The following is a 25,791-nucleotide window of genomic DNA, read 5'->3' as shown; positions in this document are numbered from 1 at the left end:
CTCAGATTTTAATAAATCCAGATATCAGAGTTTTATACTTATTGTCCAAAAAAATGCATGTTGATGCAAAAGATGTTATTCTTTTAACTTTTTAAGTGAATTAGATTTGTATTTAATATGTGTTCCTGATTTTGAGCCTTTACTCTGCTATTATTTTTGACATCAGTGCAGACAGTTATAGTATCTGGTGTTCTTCCAGTACTTATAAAACTCCCTGAAAAGGGGGGGGGGGTAAAAACATCCCTGAAAATCGGAAGCATCAGCTCTTCTTAAAACCAAAGGTTTGCACTAACATCAGTCACTCTGAGCTGCTGACCTCTCTCTAGTGCTTACCTTTCTCATGATCATTATCAGCTTTATTCTAAAAAGGTCATATCACAGCCATGGCCAGGTTAAAGAGTGCAATCAGGAAATTATTACAGTTTTTCTCCTTATTTTTCCCCAACCAGCAGCAGCATTTGTGGGCCCCCCACAGCCATGAGTATTGCAGATACCTAACGTTGGCTATGTTGTTAGTTCCAATGGAGTGAATGTCCAACCAACAGGGTTTACTTACGCCATGGGCACTATGTGGTAAACTATTTAATGGAACTGTGAAGCCTGTTACTTGATAAAACCTTGTTACTATAACCCAATATATCTTTGAATTTTAAAGGAGATATAAATAATAAAGTAGGTGGATAATAACTAACTATACAAGACTGCTGTACTAGCTTTTGTTGGTTTGACAAAATATCAGCATAGGTTAACTTGTTGTGGTTGGGACTGAATAGGGGGCCCCAGTGAGCGCAGGGTTCACTGGTGCCTAAAGTCAGCTGTGCAGTGGTTGAACATGAAGACTAACCTGTAATGGGAGAGATAGACTATACAAACTGAGAATATGGTAGCAATTTTGGTTTTGATTTCTCAAGAAATTGCTGTAATTCTGCTTTTGCTTTCTCACATAAAGGCACATCAACATGTCATTAATCTTGATTGAGTGACATGTACTTATACTCATTGATAATTATCAAACTCTGATGTTCAGCTTATTTTTGTCAGTAAATCATGGAGAAAAATGTATTCATGCACATATTGGTCTGGTATAGCCACCCTCTGAGTGCAGCAAAGCGTGTGCTTGCACATGCATGTAAATCAACACAATAAATCCACCTCACCTCACTCACCCAAATAACCAATATTACTAATACAGGTTTACCTACCTCTGCTGAAACGGTCTTAATTAGTATTAGTATTGTAAAAATAATCTAATGTACTATGCTAAGTAGTGTACTGTGTTTCAATCCAAAAATGTATACTATGGAATTTTATTATCTATTATTACTATTAATGAATGTTTTGTTTCCCTACATTTGTACTGTCTTAATAGCAATGTAAAAAATGTTATTCCTAAACTTTCTATGTATTGTGATGCTGTTTAAACACCTAAATGTATTTGTAATTTGTCTTTCTCTGTAGAACTTTTCTCCCCGGGCCTCTGGCCCAGACAGACTACCCCGGTTAACAAATGTAAAATAAATTAATTAATTAATGAAAACTAGTAACTCCAGTTTCTACTTACTTTGTGCTATTTAATGTCAATTTCCTCAGAGACACACTGGAGAGCACACAATCTTCCAAAGCCCCCCAAAAATAACATTAATGGTCCTCTTAACACTAGGGAGTACCTGGATATAATTTACTGAAGAAAACTGGCAAAGGTACCACAGCACTGGAGAAATTAACTGAAGACAGATGGTAATAAAGAGTGGGATGAAGTAAAACAGAAGCAATAATGCAGGTAAGAGATGGTCTTCCTTGCCAGGGATTGATATCAGAATACAGGCAATGAAAAAGGGATAGGGAAATTCTAAGTGAAAGGCCACCTCTGGTAGTTTTTAATTGAGTCTAGAACTGAATATATTGTCAAAAAGGACAATTAGAAGGTCATATGAAACACTGCATGATAACTACAACAATCAGTCAGAAAATGAGGTTAGAAAAGATTGGGAAGCCATATTGGAAAGGTAATTTACAAAGGAACAGTGGAAGGTTATCTGTATGGCTCCCAGGTATGTGACAAAGACAAGAAGGTTTGGGATTTTGGGAGCGATTCCCTCTTTAGATTTCTGTAATACTCCTTTGAAAATTAGCTGCACTAACTAGGACAGTCCAACAACCATTGTAACATGACAATTAAAAGGTATGAAATTATCAACCCAACTTTCTACGTCCCTGACTACATTCTCATTTTGTAGTGGTGTGTTATCTGCATAGTATAATGAGAGGAGGGGGTTGTCTGCTTAAAACGATGATACTATGCTTTTTAACATTTAGTTTAAGCCCACTTTAGCACACCAAGAATTTACTATGGTCAGTTCATTCTGGAGAGTTTGGGAGTTAAAAAGTGACTTTGCAACAACCTCTAGTTTACAGTCATCTGAAATCTTTCTTTACCAGAGGTTTTGCCTCTGCTTGGAGATCTGAGAAGTAAATGCTGAAAAGGGGAAGTCCCAGAGTTGAGTCTGCAAAATGTCTGAAATGTTTTACGGATTACTGAACATTCCACTGCTCCAGCACAAGAATTACACAGAATGCAAGATATTCTAGTATTTTCAGTATGATTATCAATGTAGTAAGCACATGCACAGATAATACATACATATTTATTATTTTGTTAATAAATTGCAATATGAACAGGCTCTGTGTTGTAGGGGTTAAAGCTTTAATTACAACCAACCTAATGTGGAGTCAGCTAGTTCCACAGGCAGTGGGGAGAGGGTGGCAATGACTGGAAAACACAAGCTCATTGGGAGCTGGCCCAGTCTGCTACTGCACTGACACCAAATGGAGGCTGGAAAAGATGCAGCGGTGAGAAGGATTAGAGTGTGAGCACTGAGGATAGTTATAATACTGCAGCTGAAATAAGGATGGTAGCATGTACCATCATCCCAATAACCAGATCCACACAGTGTAGAACCAAATTATCAAGTTCCCATCTTGGCAAAGAGACTTTCCAATTTCCCCTAGTGCTCTATGTTACTCTGCCTTGCTCTCCTGCCCCCTGATGTTACAACTCTCAACTCACACAGTCTCACACTCTCACTCTCTCTCCTTCTCACAGTTCCTCACAGTCTCTCTCACACATACACACACACACACACACACACACGCATATTTGCACTCTCTCACTTATACTCACTCAATCACTAACCATGAATGAGAACAAAGTGGGTACAAATTTCAGAGTTTCAAAAATGTGGGGCAAATGGGTACTGGGTTTTTCTGTGTGAAACAGTGACAGATCATATTTCCAAGGTTTGCAAATCTGTTCAAAAACACATACATACATAAAAAATTAAAATACTAGTCGGATTAAAACAATCCAACAATACACATCCATTCAACGAACCCACCAGTCCCATAGACACCCTCACTCATGCCTGCCATCCTTGAGATGTACGTCCATCTTTTCATACACAGAAGTAAAAATGGCAATGTGTTACAGTTTCATGCCTCAGTATTTTAAAATATGCCCAGTAACTATTAATAGCTTGTCTGCACAAATATTAAGGCTTCACATTTCTCTGGTGGGGTCTATGGAGCATGAAAATAGAGAGAACTGAAAATTATTCATATCCCTTAGGATGGATCACTTTCTTATGTTGTAAGAACACTGCCTGCCGGGTAGAGTCTGATTTACTTTACCACTTAACTTCAACATCTTCTTTCGGCTTTTCCCAGTTAGGGGTCGCCACAGCAGATCACCTGTCCGCTCAAGATAAGATTGACAGTGGAGTTTTTACAGTGTCGAGCTGCCAGCCCGGCACCCGACTTTCCACAGAAGGCACACACATGCACACACTCACACCCAGGGACAATTTTTAGAGTGTCCAATCCACCTACAGCATGTCTTTAGAATGTGGGAGGAAACTGGAACACCCGGAGGAAACCCACGTGACCGCAGGGAGGACATGCAGACTCTGCACAGAAGACACCCCAGCCGAGAATCAAACCGGAGAACCTCTTGCTGTGAGGCGACAACGCTAACCGTTGCACCACTGTGGCCGCCCTACCACTTAACTTCAACAATAATCATAAAATGGAAATAAGGGAAAAGAAAAAAAGACATAGCTTGTAAAAGTTGTAAGCATACACCAAACACAGAGAATACACACAAAACAATCAGCTTTCAATATTCTAATCTAAAGCCTATAGTAAAGGAAGCAAGATATATTCTTTACCTCTATTATCTAAAACTCTACGACATGACTAGAAATTCAGTGTAACTTCAATTTGTGAAACAGGTCAAAGATGAAATATGCTGAAAATGTTGGTACAAGACACTAAAAATAAAATATATGTGTCCCAATAACTCAGGTGATCCCAAGACACTGAAAATAAAAGATATGTGCACCCAATAACTCAGGTGATCTGTACAAAATCCCTCTGCAGTTGGTCACTTCTGGGAATATGTCTTCTGAGATCCTAACACAAACATAAAATTCATGAACTCGCTAGCTGACATGCTTATCGGTCAATATGAACCTCTTGTTATTGCATATCATTAAGTGAAGTGCCAAAGTGCAGTGGGAGGGTCACACCAAATTCATGGACTCTCCAGCTTGATCTGAATTCCATGAACAAACACTTCATATAAACAAAAATATAAAACTGTGCATTTGCCTAACAAAGAAAATGGATGAAAAGTAGATTAACTACAGGGTGATATACATATATATATATATAACCCCACGGTACAAGGATTTCTAGTACAAATATCTATTATATCTGAAGTCATTCATGAAAGAATATATGTCAAGATACATTCAGAAGTGCTAATGGACATACAGTGTTTGTAAAAGACAAAGAAGGGTTCTGTACAGATAAATGCCTTCATCTACAATGTCAACAGGTGTTAGTAATGCCTTAATTTTCCAAGAGATGCATTCAGAATCATAAAACCTACCAATACGTTCAAAGGATAAGAAAGTCTGTCAATCATAACAAAAGGTAGAAAACAAGCACTTCAAAGATAAAATAATACAAGAACACATTTAATGGCTTGCCTGATAAGCAACTGCATTAGCACAACTCTATCCACAAAAGCTTGTGATATGCCAAAAAAGATGGAAACATGGAATGCAACCATGAAGTCATTCAAGTGCCAGTAATAAATTAAAAAGCCTGCAAACGTATTGCCTAAGGCAGTATAGGATGCTTCTCTGCCCAGAATGAGTTTCTTCCATTTTGTAGAATATATTCACCAAGAGTAAAAATTCCTGGTGACATCCTTCACTTCTGAGACCTTCACAAAAGGAATCCAATGGGTTCAGCATGGAGAAGTCCAATTACAAACCTGAACTTTGGGCTGTGGACTGGGGTACCGGTTAGCGTTGTCTCCTCACAGCAAGAGGTTGTTCAGTTTGATTCTTGGCTGGAGTGCCTTCTGTGCAGAGTCTGCATGTCCTCCATGCATTCGCATGAGTTTCCTCCCACATTCCAAAGACATGCGTCTGGAGCATTTCTCCCTGGGCCTCCATTGAAAATGGGCTCTGTCCCAATCAGTCTTTCCCGGTAAACAAATGATAAATAAATACACTTAACTTACATGGCTTGTACTGAGAGGATTTTTCAACTGCCAGGACCAGGGAACATGGACACATATGCTTCTTTCACTCTGGTTAATGATAACTGAAGCTTTAGCCGGACAAAACTAACACTAAAAAAATGTTTTCACAGGGGTCAGAGCTCCCCTATCCATCCACCCTTTTTATGTACTGTAATTAGATGGTTACACAACTGTGAAGAAAAATAAAAAAGCCCCAAAATTAAATTACTGAATTACTGCCTGTGCATAAATAGAAACCATAGTGTCAGAGATCTATAAAGAAAAAACAGACAGGGAGTTGAAACATGGGAAAAGAAATGGGCAAGTTTTAACCTGCCTACTTTAGAACTCAAAATGCATGACAACCAAATCAAATCCTTCTCAGACACAAAAGAGAAGAGTGCATGAGTTTTGGTCTTTCAGTATCTAAATTTTAACAGAAAGCACAGAATCAAGACAGAAAGGTAGAAAGGCATACAACAACTTTTCCCATCATGGAAGACGACTTCCATTTGCCCTGCTGAACTGAGAAGAACTGGAGGAAACACATTCTCCCAACTGGCATACGGGTTTCTCCCCCAGCGTGCCCCATTCCCATACCACACAGACCCTGCTTATATAAGATCAAGGAGTCTACTGGTCCATTAACTTCCCTCAAGATGTGAACATTTGTGCGGCAGATACCCTGCTCTATAGCTCTATGAGATTTACACTGCCTCCCAGCATGAGGGGATATTAATGAATGTCCCCCTACTGGAACAAAAAGCATACAACAGCTTAGTTCTCTGGATTGGGAGATCATCTGGTTTCAACACTCTTTCACAAACTTTAACAGTGAAAAACATCATCTTCATCTTTACCAAGTTCTGCTAAGCCCTCTTTCTAGTCTGGCCCACATGCTTTGAACAAGAAAGAACCCTAAATGGCCTCTTTAACCCTCCCCTAATGCACATGTCATAAGACTCCATGATAGGATCAGTTGAAGAAGGGTTATGTGATAGTGAAGACAATGCTCCAAGTCCATCACCCTATATTCAGGTGGCAGGGGATACACCTAGGAGAAAGTCTGTGAAAGTGAGATGCCTCTGCAGTCACTAACCATCCTCCGAAGCAACGTCCTGCATAGGTGGTAGAACAGAATAGTGATGATGGTGGCAATCATGAGGCCCACGAGATACAGAGGGACTAAGGGCTTATACCAGCTTTCTATGACCTCAGCCAAGAGACACAAGGCCATAAGCTCCTAAACTCTTTCAATGTGGGCAAAAAACTGGCAATGGACAGTACTAGTTCTACTACTTTATACAAAACCTTCTGAGCTGGACCACAAATCATTTCTCCCAGTTTATGGTAACTGCAGGGCATACACTCATAGTAAGACTCAAGATAGGGCCATTAGCAGAAAGACTGATGATGGAACCATCAAATGCCAAACATCCTGGCTGGGAAACACTAGCACTTACTTCTCCACAAAGGCCTCCTTCATAGTAGTTAGTACCATGCTGTTCTAAGTGCTGATGGAATAGCAGACAGCAACACTTTATACAGAAAATTATGCCTACTCATAGTGACATGAAGGAATGTGTGAGGACCCCAGACAGTGGTGAACCAGAATGCATCAACCAATGACACCACCCAGAAACCCCATCAAGGGCATAAGACAGTTCCCTTAAAAAATACCAAGCGACTGTGAAATATTGCAAATGCTCACTGAAGCTTTTGATGTGTAAAATGGTACAGAAGTGTTCTATCCCATCCCGAACAAGGTGGAAAAGGAAATCCATCCCCCCTTCCAATGCAGGAACAGGCTTTATGATCTTTTACAGGAGCACAGTCCGTGCTTGTTCCAAAAGCTCAGTGAGACTGCTTTTCCTTTTACAACTGTCTCTGACAGAAGAAAGCCTGAGAGCTCTAAGACGCAACCAATTATGTCACATACTGAAACTACATGTTTTTGGTAATGCTTCCATAAGCCAGAGCAAATTCAGAGAACTAGCTCCGTACACATATTCCTGAAGAGTAATCAGAATACTGTTTAGCCCTCTCTAAAGTCAGAAAAAGAGGAAGGACTGATACCCGACTATCCTTTGTTGCACAACTTCTCCATGGGATGAGTTGGTCTGGAGACAAACTAGCAGTACTTGCAGTGTCAAAGATCCTCCACAGTGGAGGAAATATGTTTCTTTTTCTGAAGTTCTTCAATAAGGTCTTATAAAGGCCAATTAAAACAGACTATTCCTCAGAAGTGGGAATTCAGGATTGCTCACATCAACTTATCCATAAAAGTAGACTGAATCAGATACAGGACAGTATATGAATGGCAGATGCATTTAAAACTACTGGCATTAACAAAATGAGCAGATGTCTGTTAAAAAAAAAACTCCTAAATGAGGTAAAGCACCCCCAATCTCCATGCAAGATACCATATCCACTGTACCCCTCTCTGGGGAATTAATGGCTTAATTGGAGTGAGCCCTCTCCATCAGTCCTCTACACTATCAGTTAATGATGGGTACTCAATCCCTAATGAGTCAATGGGAAGAAAACAAATGGAAAGGGCAGAGGTAAACTCCTAAACAGACTATGAAGGAGGAAGCTTAAGCCAAGCTAATCTCCTGATTTGCCTAGCATCTTGTCTCCAAGTCTTGCATTGGGACGCTCCTGCTGATTCTCACACCATCTACCCTCCATGCTATCATCATACAAAAGGTCATACAGACCACAAGCTTCTCAATCTTCCCAAGATGGAGTGAAGCATAGGTATTTGTAGCATTCCATCATGGCAAGAGAGACAGCAGCAATATATTTTAAGGCCCTGTTTAATGTTATGGAAGTCAGGAGGATCCTTTGTGAATTCTGGTGCTTTTCGAACTGAATGCAGGAACACTTCTGTGATAAACACTAGAATCAAGACTGAATATTGCATACAGTAGAAAATACACAGGGAGTCTATGTAATTGGCTGTACCTTCGAAGTTGGACATATGAAGTCAACCCATCCACCAACAACAGAAGTGCTTGCATGGACAGACATGCATGAGATCATGGGAGACACTAAGTACAATTCTTTTTACATACTGGGATCTCAGAAGAGGAAATCTCAACAACGACCCACTGCAGAGAACCCTCAAAGTCAAATCTGCTCCTTACAAGCCTGCAATAACATTGCTAAACACTGGCTCAGGAAAATACCAGCTCATACCCTTGTTAGTTTTCAGCACTTAAATCATAAAGTTACAGTGCAAAATACAACTTCTCACTTTATATTATGAAAGACATTTCAACTGCCTGAGAATCTACTTTCTCAGATCCATTCCCAATTATATAAGTGAGCTGCAGACATCTTCTGAACAATTAGACAGCATCTGTCTAGGAGAAGCAATTGCAAGAGCATCATGGTGGGAGTACAGAGAAAAAGAGCCTAACAGTTAATGCAGGTATAAATCAAAACTGAACATGATAAAGGCAGGCCAGAGTGTGCAATAAATTAGCCAGGGGTGCTTGTCTTACTATGTTTGCATTCTGTCAAAGTGATCACCAGTCTTCCCAGCCTTACTTCTAATGTCTGCATCAGCTTCCCTACTCAACACCAACTCATATACTCTCACCACAGCTGCCTGACTCTGCAGCTGAATATTACTATCACCTAATTTGCAGTAACAGCAATAAAAAAGTAGAATATGAATCATGACAACCCAGTGTATATGCCCTCAGTGGTGTCACATGGATTAATTTTAATAAGCCTTTCCATAGGGCACACAATGGAAACTTGTTATGAGCTTATTACTGCCCTAATATTGTTACAGGAATAAAGCAGTAAAGACAGGCCTTAACTTCAGGACCAAATTAAATAAATGGCTGCAGTTCACTAAGCTCTGGGGTGTATTAGGATATAATACTTGACTAGAACTAGATGACTCACATTTAAGTTGTAACTCAGGTACTCCAAGAGGAGGGATTGGAACTAATGTCTCACCCATTCTGGGGGTAGTTTTAAGGGTTTCCAGTTGGTCAGTCCTTGTACAGGCTGATATTTATACAGAGGCTAGTGAAACTGGAGAGCTTCTCAAGTCAGTGATGGCTGCTCTCAGGGTTGTGGGTGCATGTGGAAATCAGGGTAAGGGGGAAGCTATGGGCAGCCACACAGTGATCTGGCATCAAATAAGCCACCAGGAAATGAGGTTAAGGAAGGGTAAAGTTTAAGGGGATAAACCTCCACAGACAGTTATGAAAAGATAGTGGACAATGACTGCGGGGACTGCCAGCCATCCAGGGTTAGACAGACAGCTCACTTTGGGGTCTCCATCTGGGGATAAGTCAGACTCATCTGAGTGATGACACAGGATATTCTAGCTATGGTTAACGATAGAAGGGTAGATCTCCAACAGACCTTAGTCTTGGGTAAGCTAGAGTCACCTGGCCATAGTAAAGGGGGAACACTCACCTATGTGGCAAGAAACAGGAGGGTTAGGACACAGGTGGAGGCACAAAGCATCCTCATGACTAACTAAATGCTAGCCCTTCTGGCTTTTTCTACAATAATATGGATAAGTGATTTTGGGGAACAAATGGGATGAACTCTCATGGGGAAGACTCAATAGTTAGTGGTCACCGGAGGGGGGGGTAGAAGGCACCTAGAAAAAGATAAAAGTACATTTCAATGATTTCACTCCTACAGAAGAATGTTTGACAGACTACGATTTTGAATACTGTGGTATACGTAAGTGGAAGTGTGTGTGTGTGTGTGTGTGTGTGTGTGTGTGTGTGTGTGTGTGTGTGTGAGGGGATGTTACTTTTAATTCCGAACACTATCTAAATAAGGTGAGGAAAATGACTCCAACTGTCCATGAACACTGCTCAAAAGTCTGCTCTCATAAAATCAGTGATTCATTTGAAGACAGGTGGTAGGTGACAGTCAACAAATAATGAGAGCATTCATAACAGTAGACCCCTGCTGTGTCTTAAAATGCAAGCAAATGCACGACCTCTTATTCTGTCAGTACAGTAGTTATCATTTAAAAATTGTTCTTTATGATTTCTTTTGTCCCCTGATTATCTGGGCGTTTCTCCTTGTTCTGGACTTAAAGAGACAGATAGTTATGTCACGGAATGGAAGGACAGTTACAATTTTACCTAAAAACAATCCGATATGAGATTTCAGTTTTATTCTAATATCAAGCAGTTACACTGCTGACTTTCTCTTCATTCTTGGTGTGTTAGAAACTTGTTTGCTTTCTCTGGCAGTGCCTTTTAAAGAAAATGAAAATCTTGCCTAGCAGGGTTAATCCAAATTTTGCAAAAGTAAATAGATAACACTTGAAAATGATACTGTTTACAATTATCTCTGTTTAACTGAAATATACTTTCAATGTTAATCCAGAGAAAGAGAATACAGAAAGTGATGAAAACATGCATAAAGGAGTTCAACTGTTGCAATGATGTCACTTCCTTAAAGAAAACAGTAAATGGTGCAACAGTCAAGAAAATAGTTAAGGAAAGGAACCTTTCTGTGCTAAGAGCAGACATTTCATGTAGAAATGTGTAGTAAAAAAAAAAAAAGAACTTAAAAGCTTTACTACAAAAATGGATAGACAAATTACTGAAATGTATGGTGATTTATTCTACAAAATTACAACTGGTGAAGTAAAGGCAAAAACACACAGTAAATTTAATTGCATGGATATGCCAACAAAACAAAGTTTATTGCAGTTTTGGTCTGGTTTAGAGATGACATTTGCCAGCCTCTCTGGAGTGTATATATTACAACCTCAAAAAGCAGTAATTATAATTACATATATACTTTTGTTAATTCCTACTTGGAGTGGAAAACTTCAACACACAGCTAGCTCATAAGCATTGGAAAAGGTGCATTTATGATTCTGCAGTGCTATAAGGAAAAGCAAAAGATCAATAATTGCAGAAGCAACGCCACCTTTGAGCTCCAATTAATGCTAGTTAGTGAGATTAAAAGCAATGCTGGAAGCAAAATCAGAAGCATGGCTTGTTAAAGCAACAAAGACAAACCAATGCATCTGAAAAATGTCAACTTACAAAACAGCTTCCTTTTCTTTCAAATCATTTGCTTTTTCAAGGTCTTCTGTAGTTTCGGGGGACTCCCCTAAAATATTCTTTCTCCTTAATGAACACACAAAAGAGTCTTGTTACACGTTAGCATTTTAAGCCAGATATTACCAGCAGCCTTGATTCTTGTTGTGGGCAATCCAAAGACAAATGTTTTACTTCTTACACATTATCTAAAAAGTACGGCCAAATAATAGCATTAAACCTAGTAAAGTAAATTGCTGTGAAACTATAATTATAAAGCCTCTTCTTGGGTGGGGGTATTTAAGTACTGATATTACTTCAACAAAGCTACAAAAAGGCCCATAACTTGCATATATAGAAATGGTGCAAATGGATCAGGCGACCAAAACAAGACATCCCATCTTCTGAATGAAAAATTATTTCAAAACCCATGCTTATTCTTGAGAAGAGTCATTCCTCCCTAAATTATGGGGCTATAAAGTTTTGTGACCCTCAAGATTTACAACCTGCTCCAAATGCACATGACCAGAGGTCTATTCACTCAGAGTCTAGGGTGATCTAACACACACGAGCTCTGACTGCTTCAGACTGTGGTAACAATTCCAGAATCTATAAGGCACTCTGTCACTCCACCTAAGAGCAATATTTCACGAGTAAAGTGATTATATGAACAAGATTACAAAAACATGTCATCTACCCAAGTACTACTGAAACCTTTTTTAGTAGTACTAGACATATAATTTTTCAAGTATAAATTCTGTTGGCAGAAAATTACTTGCTAGCCCATCTAGTACAATAAGAAAATTCTTTCCATGCCATTTGATCTGTGAGGGGATTCTCTTGGATGGATCATTCACTGGCATAAACTTCCATCCTTCTCATAATTCAACGATTTTTCTCTACACCTCCAGCATTCAAGGATGCACACATCCTATGCAGGTACATAACAGGACATGACTTACTGCCCGAGGAGAATGTACCTAGTCCCTGAACCAAACAGTTTGTCCCCAACCTCTAAAGAAGCACATGCCCTGTAAATATCAAGAAAAACAAAGAAATGTTATCTACAGTACACAAGAAATTTTAAACATGTATGTGCTTGACTTACAGGAAACTCAAAAGAATCTGCTGGAAGGACTGACTGTGAAAACACACTGAGACAGAGGGAAAGTAATTATAGATTCAAGCAGGCAGGGTCCCAGAGAAACCAACTAATATGTAGAGTGCATTTCTTAATCTGACATTATGAAACATTCTCAAAGATTCTACAAATGGAAAGAAATCCAAGCAGTATAAACTGCCTACCGACCACATACAAAAACAGAAGCCTGAAAACTGTCAAGAAGTAATGGCTCATAAGGGCAAGGTCTGAAAGAAGACCCAACTTCAAGCAATTCTGCTGGTAAATGTATAAACCAACAATGAAAAAGCCAAACAGCATATGTCTTTTATGAAGATATTTTTGAAGAAAGTACAGGAAGCAACTATGGCTGCAGTGGAGTGGCCTTTGACTGAAGCATCTGCCAGTTGTGGTTTCACATGATTGCAGAAGATAATACAATTAACAATTCATTTATAGTGGCTTCGCTTACTTAGTGCAAGCTTTTCTCTACATGGAGCAAAGAAGAAACAGGTCCTTTATCTTCCAGAATTCATGCAGTCATTTCAGGTACAGCCTGAACTGGTGGTACACATCCTAGGTGTGAAGGGATCTTTCTGCCCTAAGAAAGAAAAGTAGAAGACAGGAGGACTTCAAAGGACAATACTAAAACTACTTTTAGGAGGAAATGTGGACTGGTCATAAACGACACCACATCTGAGTGAAAGACCAGATATGATTCTTTGCATATAATGACTGGAAGCTCTGAGATTGTGTGTACAAAGGTGATGGTCATCAGGAAACGTGTCCTCCATAGATGAACTTCAAATTCCACCAAGCCACAATGCTCAAAGGTAGGACAGGCAAGCCTGCCAAACATGAAATTCAAGTTCCATGAATCTGAAGGGATCTTCAAAGGATGGAAGAGATGCAAAGCATCTCTATGAAACTGCCTGACGATTAGGTGCTGGCCCTAATTCTCTCTTTTACAGGGTCATGGTGTGGAGATCCAGTTAATACATGTGTCAAGGCTAAGAGACAAATAAAACCCAAACACTCAGATTTGTGAGACAATTGAGAAGCACATGCATACTAAGCAAACAGTGTGGCATACAAAATATCTATGACTAAATGAAAACTTCTTCCACTGAGCCAAGCAGGCCTGCCAGGCGGAAAGCTACTCTGAGACTTCAGTGCTTCAAAATCATATGCCACAATCTAGATGAGAAGCCTAGTGGGATTAAGAAATCCACACCAGGAGTCACATCCTGAGGTACAGCCAATCATCAACACAACTAGGTGGGCCTTCAATGGCTTGCACTCAGGTGGTTTCATCTAATGTCAGGGACATGAAAGCTTGAAGCCAAACTCTTATTGGTCAAAAGTAGTTGGATGAGTAATCAAAAATTCACCTCTGGTCTGGTACCTATGTCTTTGATGGACATAGGCAGTCAATAAATCTTCCTCATATAAATCAAATGTGTATGTCAAATCTGTGTTGCACGGCTAGGCTTATAAGGGCCCTAGGCGTCATTAGCCTAGTATACACCTATGAACCAAGGAGTGATAAGGAAGACATTTGGTATACTAAACTCCTCAGGAGGCTTCTTATTGACAGCACTCACTTGCTCCCTCCCCAAATCTCCATATACCTCTATACTCCTGTCTACCTCATCTCTACTCCTCTACTGCTAGCTATCGGTTCTATTTTAATATCATCGCTCCTCCCTCAACATTTAACTTTTAATCTAGCTCCAGTTTTGCTCAGCCAACATATTATATACACCCATTCCTGATGCTGTACAATATGCACATCTGCATTTTTTTTATTTTCTCCCACTACTGTGTCTCAGCTGTCATTTGTCAAGTTTAAAAGGACCTACACACTTTCTTACTAGTAAGCCTAATTCACTTAAATACACACACACACACACACACACACACACACATATATATATATATATATATATATATATATACATACATATATATATATAAATACATATATACATATATACACACACATTTATATATATATATATATATATATATATATATATATATGTGTGTGTGTGTGTGTATGTATATAAAATCTTGTCATTCTGTATTTACATGCTGTTGTAATGGATTGATGAAAAGATTTCACTTCAGAATAACAGCTGTGTAGCACTCTAACACAATTGACGGTTTAGTTTATTGGATTTGTGAATTACAATTGTGTGAGTTATGTCTGATGGAGCTTTCTCCCCAGGTCTCCACAGAATTCTTTTTAAACCCTGTCAGACTTTCCTGGTAATCAAAGGTAAGCAAGCAAATACATAAATATAAGATAAAAAGCATGTGTGCAGGAATTTCCTCTATCATGGGAGGCAGAACACATCCTGACTCCCTTGCATTAATACAAAAAGCAGAAAGAGGGGAGCTGCACAGAAGCAGCACTGGACTGACTCTGTTCTCAAAAGCCACCCATACATGGTCAAGAAGACTAATCATTGCTCAAGATGGTATGCATGTAAGCTCACTTTCCAGGCAGACCGTTTCCCTTGAAATGTAGAAGAGTCAAGGTGGGCTCTCCACCTCATTACCAAAGTGAGTGTCATAAGAATCTGCAATAAATTCTGCTGCAGGTACAGAAAACCCACAATCAGCTGAGAATGTTCACCATGTCAGTATTTGGTAGCAAACACTTGATCCCAGATACAGGTTAAAAGAAAGTGGTGAATCTGCAGCCATATGCACCTCCTCATCCACTGCATTACCCAAATATTAAAGAAAGCAAAACGTATCATATAAACTGCAGAAAAGAAGGCAATGGAGGTTCTGGACATAGACTCGTCACTACATCTTAGTCCAGGTAAAGGACATGACCTTCTAGGTTCTCTCCATGGAGAGGAATGGTCAACAGAGAGTTTCCAAATACATATTGATTAAGGCATCACTGGACAGAAGCAAAGAGCACTACTCTCAAGGTTTGATCCCCACTGAAATTGCAACAAAGGAAATGTCCACTCTGCAAATACTACCAGAGTTGTTTGCTGGGCCCGGTTCATGACAGTCATTCGGGTAAACATTCTAATTGCAGAGGACAAATCAGATAGCAGTGACCTGCTCTATGAAGCAGATGGATAAAGTCCTGACTGTTACCCAATTAACTTAAGATGGACTAGCAACCAAGATGATACAAACATCATCAAGAAAGTGTGTGAGTCAGCATCCAAAGCCAGCTTGTTCATCCTGGGGAGGGAGACAAATGGCCCACTGCAATGACAATATCCACACAAGAATAGGTGTGCAGCTTGCAAAATTATGGACTGAGGAAATGTGCTCGACTCTGCCAAGTGAGTGTGTACAGCATTCACCAGTGAGTAGGATTAGGTAATACTGCAAAAAACAAATGCTATTCCTGAAAGATAACAGACATAGTACCCATTTGCACCCTCAAACCTTCAACGTGTGGGAACAAATGGACCAAACATGGTGAAGATGCTTTAGGTTGTTGCAGTAGTACTAGAAGCAGAAGAAAGAAATGTCAGCATTTTGTAATGAAAATGTAGCCTTACCAGAGCAAATCAAATCTCCTAAGGAAACCTCAAAGGATGTCATAATAATGAATAATTGTCAGATTTCAGCTGTCTTACATCACAACCAAATAAACGTGTGTACCTACTTGCGTTCATTAACCTGCTTTACATGTATTTAAGCCTAGTGTAATGAATGCAAACCAAACTGTCTTTAGTAGAATTAGCTATTATATGACCATCATGCCCAAGAATACCATCCACTGCAGAAACAAGAACCTCTGTACAACTATCCAGTGAAGTTCTACAAGTCCAAAATGGCACAAATGGTTTTCATCTCCTGGGGAAGAAAGACAAGATGACAAAAGAATCTAGGGCTAGTTCCAAAGCAGCAACAAACTCTAAAGCCATTCTGAGGAATACAGTCTAGGTCTGTCCCAAGATCTTTATGAAGACAGGCTAGTCTCCAAGGAGAGCCACAACCGGGGGAAGGACCTGAGCTCTAAGATAAAGCTACCCATGACAACATTTAAAACCATTATTCTTTCAGTGTGGTTCTGCAAGCTGGGGCAGCTTTAAATAACCTCTTCATTCCCTTGGACTGTTCTGGATGATAAAGAGGACTGCGGCTTCTCCGTTGGTGTTACTTTCATACAATACTTGTGTAGCACAACTGAAGGTTCCAAAAGGATTTTCTTTTGTATACAAGTCTTCTTTTACAGTATTCTCCTACTCTAGAATAAAGTAGGACCAGAATAAAATTGTGGAGACCCTGTACAGTATTGAGGACCTGTTCCTTCTTATAGACATTACTGACCAAGTTCGGAGAGGGGTAGTTGAACAGACCTCCCCCCAAATGGAAGCATCCAGAACACATGCCTAAGTTCCTCCTTAAGAGAGGAAATACAGCCCATGCCATCTGGCCCACTGACATGCCCCAACCTGCTGCCTGAGCTAGTAACACAGTAGTCAACTTACAACCACGTAGCAGCCTAAAGTAGAAACTGTAGACAAGGTCTTGGAGGGTCCTCCTTAAGCCCACACTTACAAAGAGCTAAAAGTACATTTATAGACTTGAAAATCCAACTCTTAAAAACTTTTAAAACCAGGAAGAAATGGAAAACCAAAAAAGAAAGCACTAAGAGCGAGCTCTCAGACCAGCACTATTTATTGGGTTCCTATTAAATGACCAAAGACGCATTATATTGAATGCATCTTGGTCAAACTTAAAACAATGAAAACGCAAAATAGTGAAGTGGCTTTTAAGCAAATTCTTTCCCAAGGAAAGAATTTGCTTGGCCGCTTCCGTTACTTTGCCATTTTCGGCACTGTAGTGAGATCTCGGCATTGGTATATTTAAGTAGGGGGTGTGTGGGGGCACAGCCCCCCATATTGGAGTGTGTGTGTAGGGGAGCCCCCAACTTTATGTATTATTTCAATTTTTTTTTTTTTTTTGGAACTAGCGATTTTTTTCCCTTGGAAAAAAAAATCACTGTTCTGAGCTTTCGAGAATGTAAGCTTTCGTTTACATGGGTTCAATTATTCATCGTTCGCTTTTTTAAGCGTTTGATGATATAATATAGACTTTCGTTCTGACTCTATTAAGGAACTTCATTAGACAATACACAACAAAAACTGCAAAACCTTAAATACATTCAAAACAGGTCACATGCTACAATTAAGGAACATATGATCCAAAACCTCCATTTTTTAAAAATATCATAAAATATATATACTCACATTTATTATACATCCCAAAACACTAAATTCATGTACAAAATATATAAAGAATGGTAATCCAATGACCAAGTAATACTGAATATTATTAAAACTTTTTTTTTTAATATTACAAAGTCAGACAATTCATAAAGCCAACATCTCTGCAATGCTCTTAATTTTAATATACACTGGATGGAACAATAACTGTTTAACCCCAGAAAATAGTATGCATTCAATCTTAATTGCCAAAATAGTTCACTTTCTTCAAGTTTTAAAGCCCAAGGGCCACCTCTCATATCCTTACAAATTTGATCTATCACTCTGAACTTGATGTGATGTCGTGGATGGGCAGAAACATGTTTTGCCAACGCATTACGTAACACTACTTTTCTAATACTATAAGTGTGCTCGTAAATACATTCTTTTAATCTCCGTTCAATTTTTCCTATATAGAAACTGTCACAAACTTGGCACTCAGCTAAATAAGTTACGCCCTTCAAGATACAGTTGAACCTACCCCTAATTTTAAATCAAGTACCCTGAATATTAAAAGTACTACCACTACTAATATATTTACAACATGGGCAAGATTCACATTTGAACATTCCAGGGGTTTCTGTTAGTACTGTATGTGTATGTTCAAGCATCTGTTTAAGATTATATCCCCTCTTGAAAACAAAACAAGGGTGTTGCGCAAATTTTAGCCTAATAGAACCATCATTCATTAGGAGACCCCAATTCTTAAACAAGATATCTTTAAAATAAAAGGAATCATCACTAAAGGGTGAAATAAAACAAGCATACCTTGTTCAGCTGGAGAATGACTAATGGTTGAATTCAAAAATGGGAACAAAATGGCTGCTAAATCTTTTTATTGGAAACTTCATCCACCAGTGTGTTAAGCATTGATAAGGGGTACCCCTTCTCCTAATAAATATTCCCATCAGTTTTTTACTTTACTTTGTAAGATTAAAAAAAAAAAAGTTTTAATAATATGCAGTATTACTTGGTCATTGGATTACCATTCTTTATATATATTTTACATGCATTTAGTGTTTTGGGATGTATAATAAATGTGAGTATATATATTTTATAGTATTTTTTAAAAATGGAGGTTTTGGATCACACATTCCTTAATTATAGCATGTGACCTGTTTTGAATGTACTTAACGTTTTGCAATTTTTATTGTTTACTGTCTGATGAAGTTCCTTAATAGAGTTGGAACAAAAGCTCTTACAATAAATAGTTTTGTTGTGAGAACGCACTCTTAGTGCTTTCCTTTTTGGTTTGCCGCTACTTTTACAGACTTGACAGGTAGCACGCAGACCTAAACCAAAGAGCAAAAGAGGACAGCCTCTCATCCACCATGTCTGTAGGCTCAGACTCTTTGTCAGATGGAAACTTAGGGAAGTATTCTGGTCACAGGAACTGTGTAGGACATTGCCCTAAATGTCTTTTTAAGCTGTTACTTCATGTATTTGGGGAATAAGAGACACTGCCTTCTTCAGAACCAAAAGAGCACTGTGTCAGCTTTTCCAGGTTGAAAAAAAGGCATTCTGGATGACAAGCTCTGAAGAGAAATGAGCCGAGGCTCCAAATCCTCTCCAGATGCTCATTCACGTTTGTCGGTGAAAGGGGAGATGGGAGTCACAGGCCAGTACAAGGTAAACATCAATCAGCTTCTGCTGATGTTACTGTAAACTCATACTAAAGTGAAACTGCAGCAAAAGTTGTTGATTAGTTAACATTAAAGATTTTATAAGTTAGCTCCAAATACTGCCGATTAGCAGGTGTTTTATTTATATTATCGGACAAAGTGCCGCACTATTGTCTGTGAGGAATAATGTTGCTTCAGTATTACTTCAGATTCAGTGTTAGATGTCAAAAAACATTACACTGTATTTAAGAGATGGAACATAATTGTACATAGAGCAAGATGTTTGCAAGGCATCTGCACCCATATTACAAGTGTGGACTACTAATTTGTCATGCTGCTTTTCTTGTTTGGGAATACTGCAGGTTTTAGTACACTTGTAGTAACCCCTTACCTTTAACCAGCAGTCTAAGTGTAACATGGAAAACATATTGTCCATTATGATATGAAATAAAATTATGTAAACTCATCTGCAGAAGCTGGATACCAATAAAGTAATTAAGGACAGCATTGTTTTCTTTTAAGAAATACAGTCAACTCAAAGATCTGTAAGGCCTGAAAACTATTAAGTTAGCTTTAGTTCACACCATCAGTGACTACAGAACTGCTACAGTATAACCCGTTTATAGTGATATTGAAGGACTATGGAACAGCATAATGTGAAGGGGGAAGTCCTGTGAAGAAAACTGCTACATGTAAAAAATACAAGAAGAAGATGTGCGTTAACACTTTCACAGAACTTTAACAGCATTAAACCCCACACACACACAAACCCAAAGTAAATGTGATGTTTACCATACATACAAATTGTAATGTCCTTCACAGTAATTCTAGAACAACTACTCATTAGTATTCTAAAACATGTGTTGATTAGAAAGCCCAATCAATGTTCCCATTGTAAATCAAGCGTATCCCAAATCAAACAAGCTCATCCACTGAAATACTCTTGAGTGATCTGACTAAGTACTGAGTACAATCTGCCACTACAGTAAAAAAATACCACTTAACAGGCAGGCAGTCCATCTGAGCAGTGTCTGAGCAGAGGAATAAGGCAGGGATGATATCTTTTCCCCTTGTTACTTGCTTTATAGTTAGAGTTACAGACAAAAAAATAAAGGACTCCCAAAGTCAAGGGTATAACTGGTAGCAAAATCAAGAAAAGTCGCCTTTATCTGAAGATGACATAACTTTCTACTTCAATAATCCTCAAAGGGACACTTCAGTGCTGTGGAATATTTTGAGTCCGTTCAAGTTTTTCAGGACATAAAATTAATGAAGATAAAAACAAAAACTACAGCAGTAAATTACGTACCCATATCTGAATTGGTTTAGCAATACCCATAGTTATGGAGCTATAAGATAAAGTATTTAGGTAAAAGTATTAAAAAGGATTTTGTTACAGCAGCTAATTATTTCTGGAAAGAGATTAAACAAAAGATAAAACAAAACTTAAGAAACTGGAAGTTCTTAATTATGGATAGGGACAATAAGATAAAAACAGTGAAAAAGTTTTTAGTCCATTTAGTCCTACACACGTCAGGCATATTTTTATCAACCAGAGCAGAAGTTGTGGATGATCAACTGATAATAAAGAGTTGAAGGAAATTACTAATTATTTATGCATGGGTGAGAAAGAAGGTAAGAGGTAAGTGGGATAAGGTGATTTTCCCCACAGAACAAAGAGGTTTAGGATAACCTGACTGGAAGGGATACCTTAGAACTATAAGGTTAAGCCTCATATACATAATAAAATCAAAGTAGAAAGGAATGGTGATGAAATAGGGGGAGGGTGGAATTCAAAAGATAAGGCGACCATAGGATTTGGGATGCAAGTCCTTAAGAAGAAGGAAAAAAAAGCATACAGAACATTAATGATAAGTCAGCAAGTAAAAGAGAGTATTACTGCTCAAAGTGAATTCATCCTCAAGTCTTGCTGAGTACCTTCTCGAGGTGGACCCTGTTTTTCACAAAATCTCACCAAGACGACACTGATATACAGACTGTATTTATATAGCATATGTCATGGACAGAAATAGGTTATACATTAAAAGAAGAGAGTTGGGGGCACAAGACCCAGGATAAAAAAGTGCCCAATCCTGGTAGGCACACTGGTGCCAGGACTGGAAATGATGACAGTGTAGAATCCTCAAAATACAGAAACATTCCTACAATGAGACCAGGCCAAGTCCAGGGGGAGGATGCCCCCCTGTTGTAGAAGGAAGTAGTAGTCCACAAAAACTGACAGGCCAGAGAACAGCCAGCCATAAAGATAAAGTGGACTACCGAGGATATAAAAAAGAAATTATGTACTGTTACTATTATGCAAAATGCCCATAATTTCCAGACAAAAGATATACAAAACAAGAGAGAAATTAGAGGAAAGAAAAATACTTCCAAAAGAAAAACTGTCAGAAGCTTCAGATAAAAAAATTGTATTCATTAAAACAACAGATTTGTGAAAAATAGTATATAGATCAAGAAACTTTGATCTGTTAGGGAAAAGAAGCATCTGAGTAAGTGCGAAAAAGAAAGAAATAGAAACTGAGGTTATGAAGTACCTGCGAAGTGAAGGATTCAGTGCAGAAAACCTAATTCAGAAAGTACCACATGAGGATAGAGTAATGGGTATCCAAATTAAGGGGAAACCACTTGAATGGGAAGCAATTGGTCAGGTGCCATATGAAGACATTTTGATGCCTTCCACAGGAAACCAGTATAAACAATCACTTGAAGCTAGACAGCAAGAGAAGGAACAGGAAATTGTGCAAACTCTGATGCAGTCAATGTTGAGTGATAGGCCAGTGAGTTCCCATATGACAGAGCAACAGACGACACAGGATGAAATTGAAGAGCATATACCATAGGAAGATGCTACAGAACTTTCTACAGAATGCCCGCAGGAAATGGAAAACAAGAAATGTGCCCTCAGTTTAGAAGAGAAGAGTTGTTCGATGTAATAGACATAAAAAGACATATTAAGATCAATGAAAGAAATAGACTGTAGAAGGTCAATAAAACCCAAAAAGTCAGAAGTTTGATAAAACTAATGAACACAGTTCAGAGTTGCTGTTCCTTCAATTAATTTGGAACTGGGTACAGTAGTTATCCTGCTCTACTCTGCTTGCACTGCTCATCACCTGCAAAACCTCATCTGAGGAAGTACGCATTTTTTTTCTGGAATCATCAGTGTTGGAAGATATCTCAAAATCTCAAGGTAGGACCTTCCTCCAACGATAACTTCTTCCAGAATCCAAGCCAAAATTCATGTTACTTAATACTGTTATGTGAAATATATTCATTATGTTCTGATGACTACAACTTTTTCTGCATTTCTGATCTGAAGTGCTCAGACTGTGCTGTTTTAGTATCTTGGGAGTGAAGGTATACTTCTGAGTCTTTATGTTCTGCATTTTTCACATTGAGTTTTAAGTTTACTGTAATACCACTATATGACTGCCTGAAAACTCCTTACAACTCTGCAATGTGTGCGTTTCTTTATTTTGACTATATGTGGACTCTGGGACATTTTGCATTAGAAAAATCAGAAACTCGTGTTTAATGAGAGAGTGAACTTTTTTCTGTTGAACTTTCCACAGTTTCTTTTCAAAACTTGACAACATTTTAACACCATGATTATTTTAGAAATGAAACTGGAGCTCAAGTTCAGCGTGAGGGCTGTTAACACTGCCCTAACTTGGAGGTCACACTGTTTATAATACAGCAAACATCACTTTTCAAATGTGCTTGAGTTTAAGTAAATAAAAATCCTGGGATTTTCAAAGATGCCAGAATTCATGTTGTCCTAGAATTTTGTGTAAAGACCTATATTCAATAAATATTGAACATCAACTTTGCAGACTAAGCTTTTTTGGACTTAAATTTCTTTCAGCATAACTACACTGCAAACTGGTTTTGAATTGCACTTGTGTTTTCACTCGTCTATACATATTTCCACAGATTCCAATTTTGCTTGTTCAGGAATTTCCTCTTTAAAGTCATAACACTGTGGAAGTTCTAAAGAGGACAAGAATATTTTTGACACTGTTACATTTCACTGTGTCTGTTTGTCAGCTGACAACCTGTTTTCCATTGTTCTTAGGACTTTACTGGATTTACTTTTCTGGAATTCCTTACATCTGAAACTCCCTTAGAGCTCTTGGACTATTTGCCAAGTGGCTGAATCCTTCTTTTACTTTTCTTCTGGAAGACAGCTCTTAATTCATATTACTGGCAGCAAAAGCGAAAGGATCTCTAATATATTTACTGTCATCTTTAATCAAGTCGCATCCATTTTGATGCCCACTGGCAAAAGACTATGTAATTTTTACATTTTGCTTTGAGACTTTGCCATCTATTTTGTGTAACTGTCCTATATTTATTACCACTCTGCACAAAGCATCTTGATCATTTTCTGTCCCTAAAATAAAAAGGAAGGATGAATTACATTATTTAAAATTTAGTTCCTACTTTAGTGTTCAGTCTGGAAAATACATACGATAAAGGCTGACCTATTAGTGTGCCCTCCACCCATTTTGACATACTGCTATCATGAACACAGTCTTGGTAGGGAGCACAGTATACTTAAACTACCAAAGTTCAGGGGTAAACATTATGCTCCAATAGTTTGATCCCCTAAGATGAAGCGTCCCATTCCTAATACCAATGATACTAAGTACCACCCGGGGCTGAAATAAGATGTATTAAATGCAAGATACAGTCTTAATTATCCAACTATTACATGTGATTTGTTTTGAGAGACCAACACTGAATTTATCTCCACCAGTTTATCAGCTTCTCTGACTGAGACATAACAGACCCGTTACAGTTGGGGCCTCGGGGTAAAAAGCTCTATTACAATGCTTATGTCATTTACATACAGTTATGGCTGTATAAAAGCAAGATTCTGAAGAAATTAATATACACTGTATTTGCAATACATGCACAATGCACATTCTATCTGATTAGTTATACAGAGAGCATATCAAAGTTTACTTTTTCATGTAATGATGACAAAGGAAGACTTCAACTGTGACCCTTACTTAAGTGGCATCAATTCCGCCAGGTCCTTCTGTTAGGCTGGACAATATGGGGATGGAGTTGTTCAATGTTTTAGATCCACAATAGACATGGAGATGGTTCCTAAGAGGAGAAACTAACTTATTTGATTATTTCCTAATACTGAGAACAAATCACAACTTGCTCCTCATTGTGTACATGGTGATCTAGGATGTTTTTTTTTTTTTTTAATAAAGATTCTGCTAATCTCATTAGCTCACTGCTGGAATACCCTAACTGGCTTAATATGGGTGATTTCATCATCATAATTTCCTCTCTAATATAAGGAAAAAAAAAGTTATGTACTTACCATAATGTTCAATGTTTGTAGTCCATCTCACCTTTCATTCTTACTCTTGGGATCGGAGCCAAACCTCGGCTCCGACTCGGCCATTCTCTAGTTCAAAAACTTCTGGTTGGCTCGTGGCTAGGAGGTATGCCATAATGCACTGCTAACGTATCCCAGACCTTGTTTGCTGCAAGAAGTAAATATACAGAGACAAAAAACAAACCATGTAAAAAGGACCCAACATAACGATAAGGCAATAGTCACATTACCCCCAGGTCCTCAAGGAGGGGGCAGGAGGGAGGGTTTGTAAGAATGAAGGGCGAGGTGGACTAAAAACATCGAACGTTATGGTAAGTACATAACTTCTTTATGTTCTGTAGTCCCATCTCATCTTCATTCTTACTCTTGGGACAGCGTCCCTAGCACCTTTATCTTGGGTGGCTCACTGGAAAATGTTCCTGAGTACTGTGGAACCAAAGGAAGACCTGTTCCTGGAAGCCAAGTCCAATTTGTAGTGAGTAATGAATGTATGAGGTGAAGCCCATGTTGCTGCTTAACAAATGTTATCTATAGGAATTTTTGCTTGAAAAGCTACTGAGGTAGTCATAGATCTGGTATTGTGAGCTTTCACTTTGAAGGGAAGATCTTTGCCACTGGATGCTTAGACAAACAAAATGCAGCTGGAAATCCAGTGAGACAATGTGGTTTTAGAAACTGGAAGGCCCTTCCTTGCATCCAAAAAGGAAATAAACAATTGATCTGACCTTCTGAAATTCTTAATTCTGTCAAGATAAAAATGCAATTGTCTATGCAAGTCAAGTT

At 38.5% G+C, this 25,791-nt stretch overlaps 1 protein-coding gene across 3 annotated transcripts in view; it reads right to left on the bottom strand.

Moving 5' to 3' along the window:
- ANKRD44 (ankyrin repeat domain 44) overlaps positions 1–25,791 on the bottom strand; it is a 1,254,083-nt gene that overhangs the window by 325,584 nt on the left and 902,708 nt on the right. For 2 of the 3 annotated variants that reach the window (XM_044060611.1, XM_044060613.1), the window contains exon 15: positions 11,641–11,724. The exons of the other annotated variant lie outside the window; for it this stretch is intronic. In XM_044060611.1, the coding sequence (XP_043916546.1) occupies positions 11,641–11,724 (84 nt within the window). The remainder of the gene's footprint in view (positions 1–11,640; positions 11,725–25,791) is intronic. 3 annotated transcript variants of the gene reach the window in all.

This window comes from Protopterus annectens, chromosome 2.part0 (assembly GCF_019279795.1).
Source record: "Protopterus annectens isolate FY-2018-M chromosome 2.part0, PAN1.0, whole genome shotgun sequence".
Taxonomy (NCBI): domain Eukaryota; kingdom Metazoa; phylum Chordata; order Ceratodontiformes; family Protopteridae; genus Protopterus; species Protopterus annectens.
Note: the sequence above shows the minus strand (reverse complement) of the source record. Positions and strands in the feature narration are given on the sequence as shown.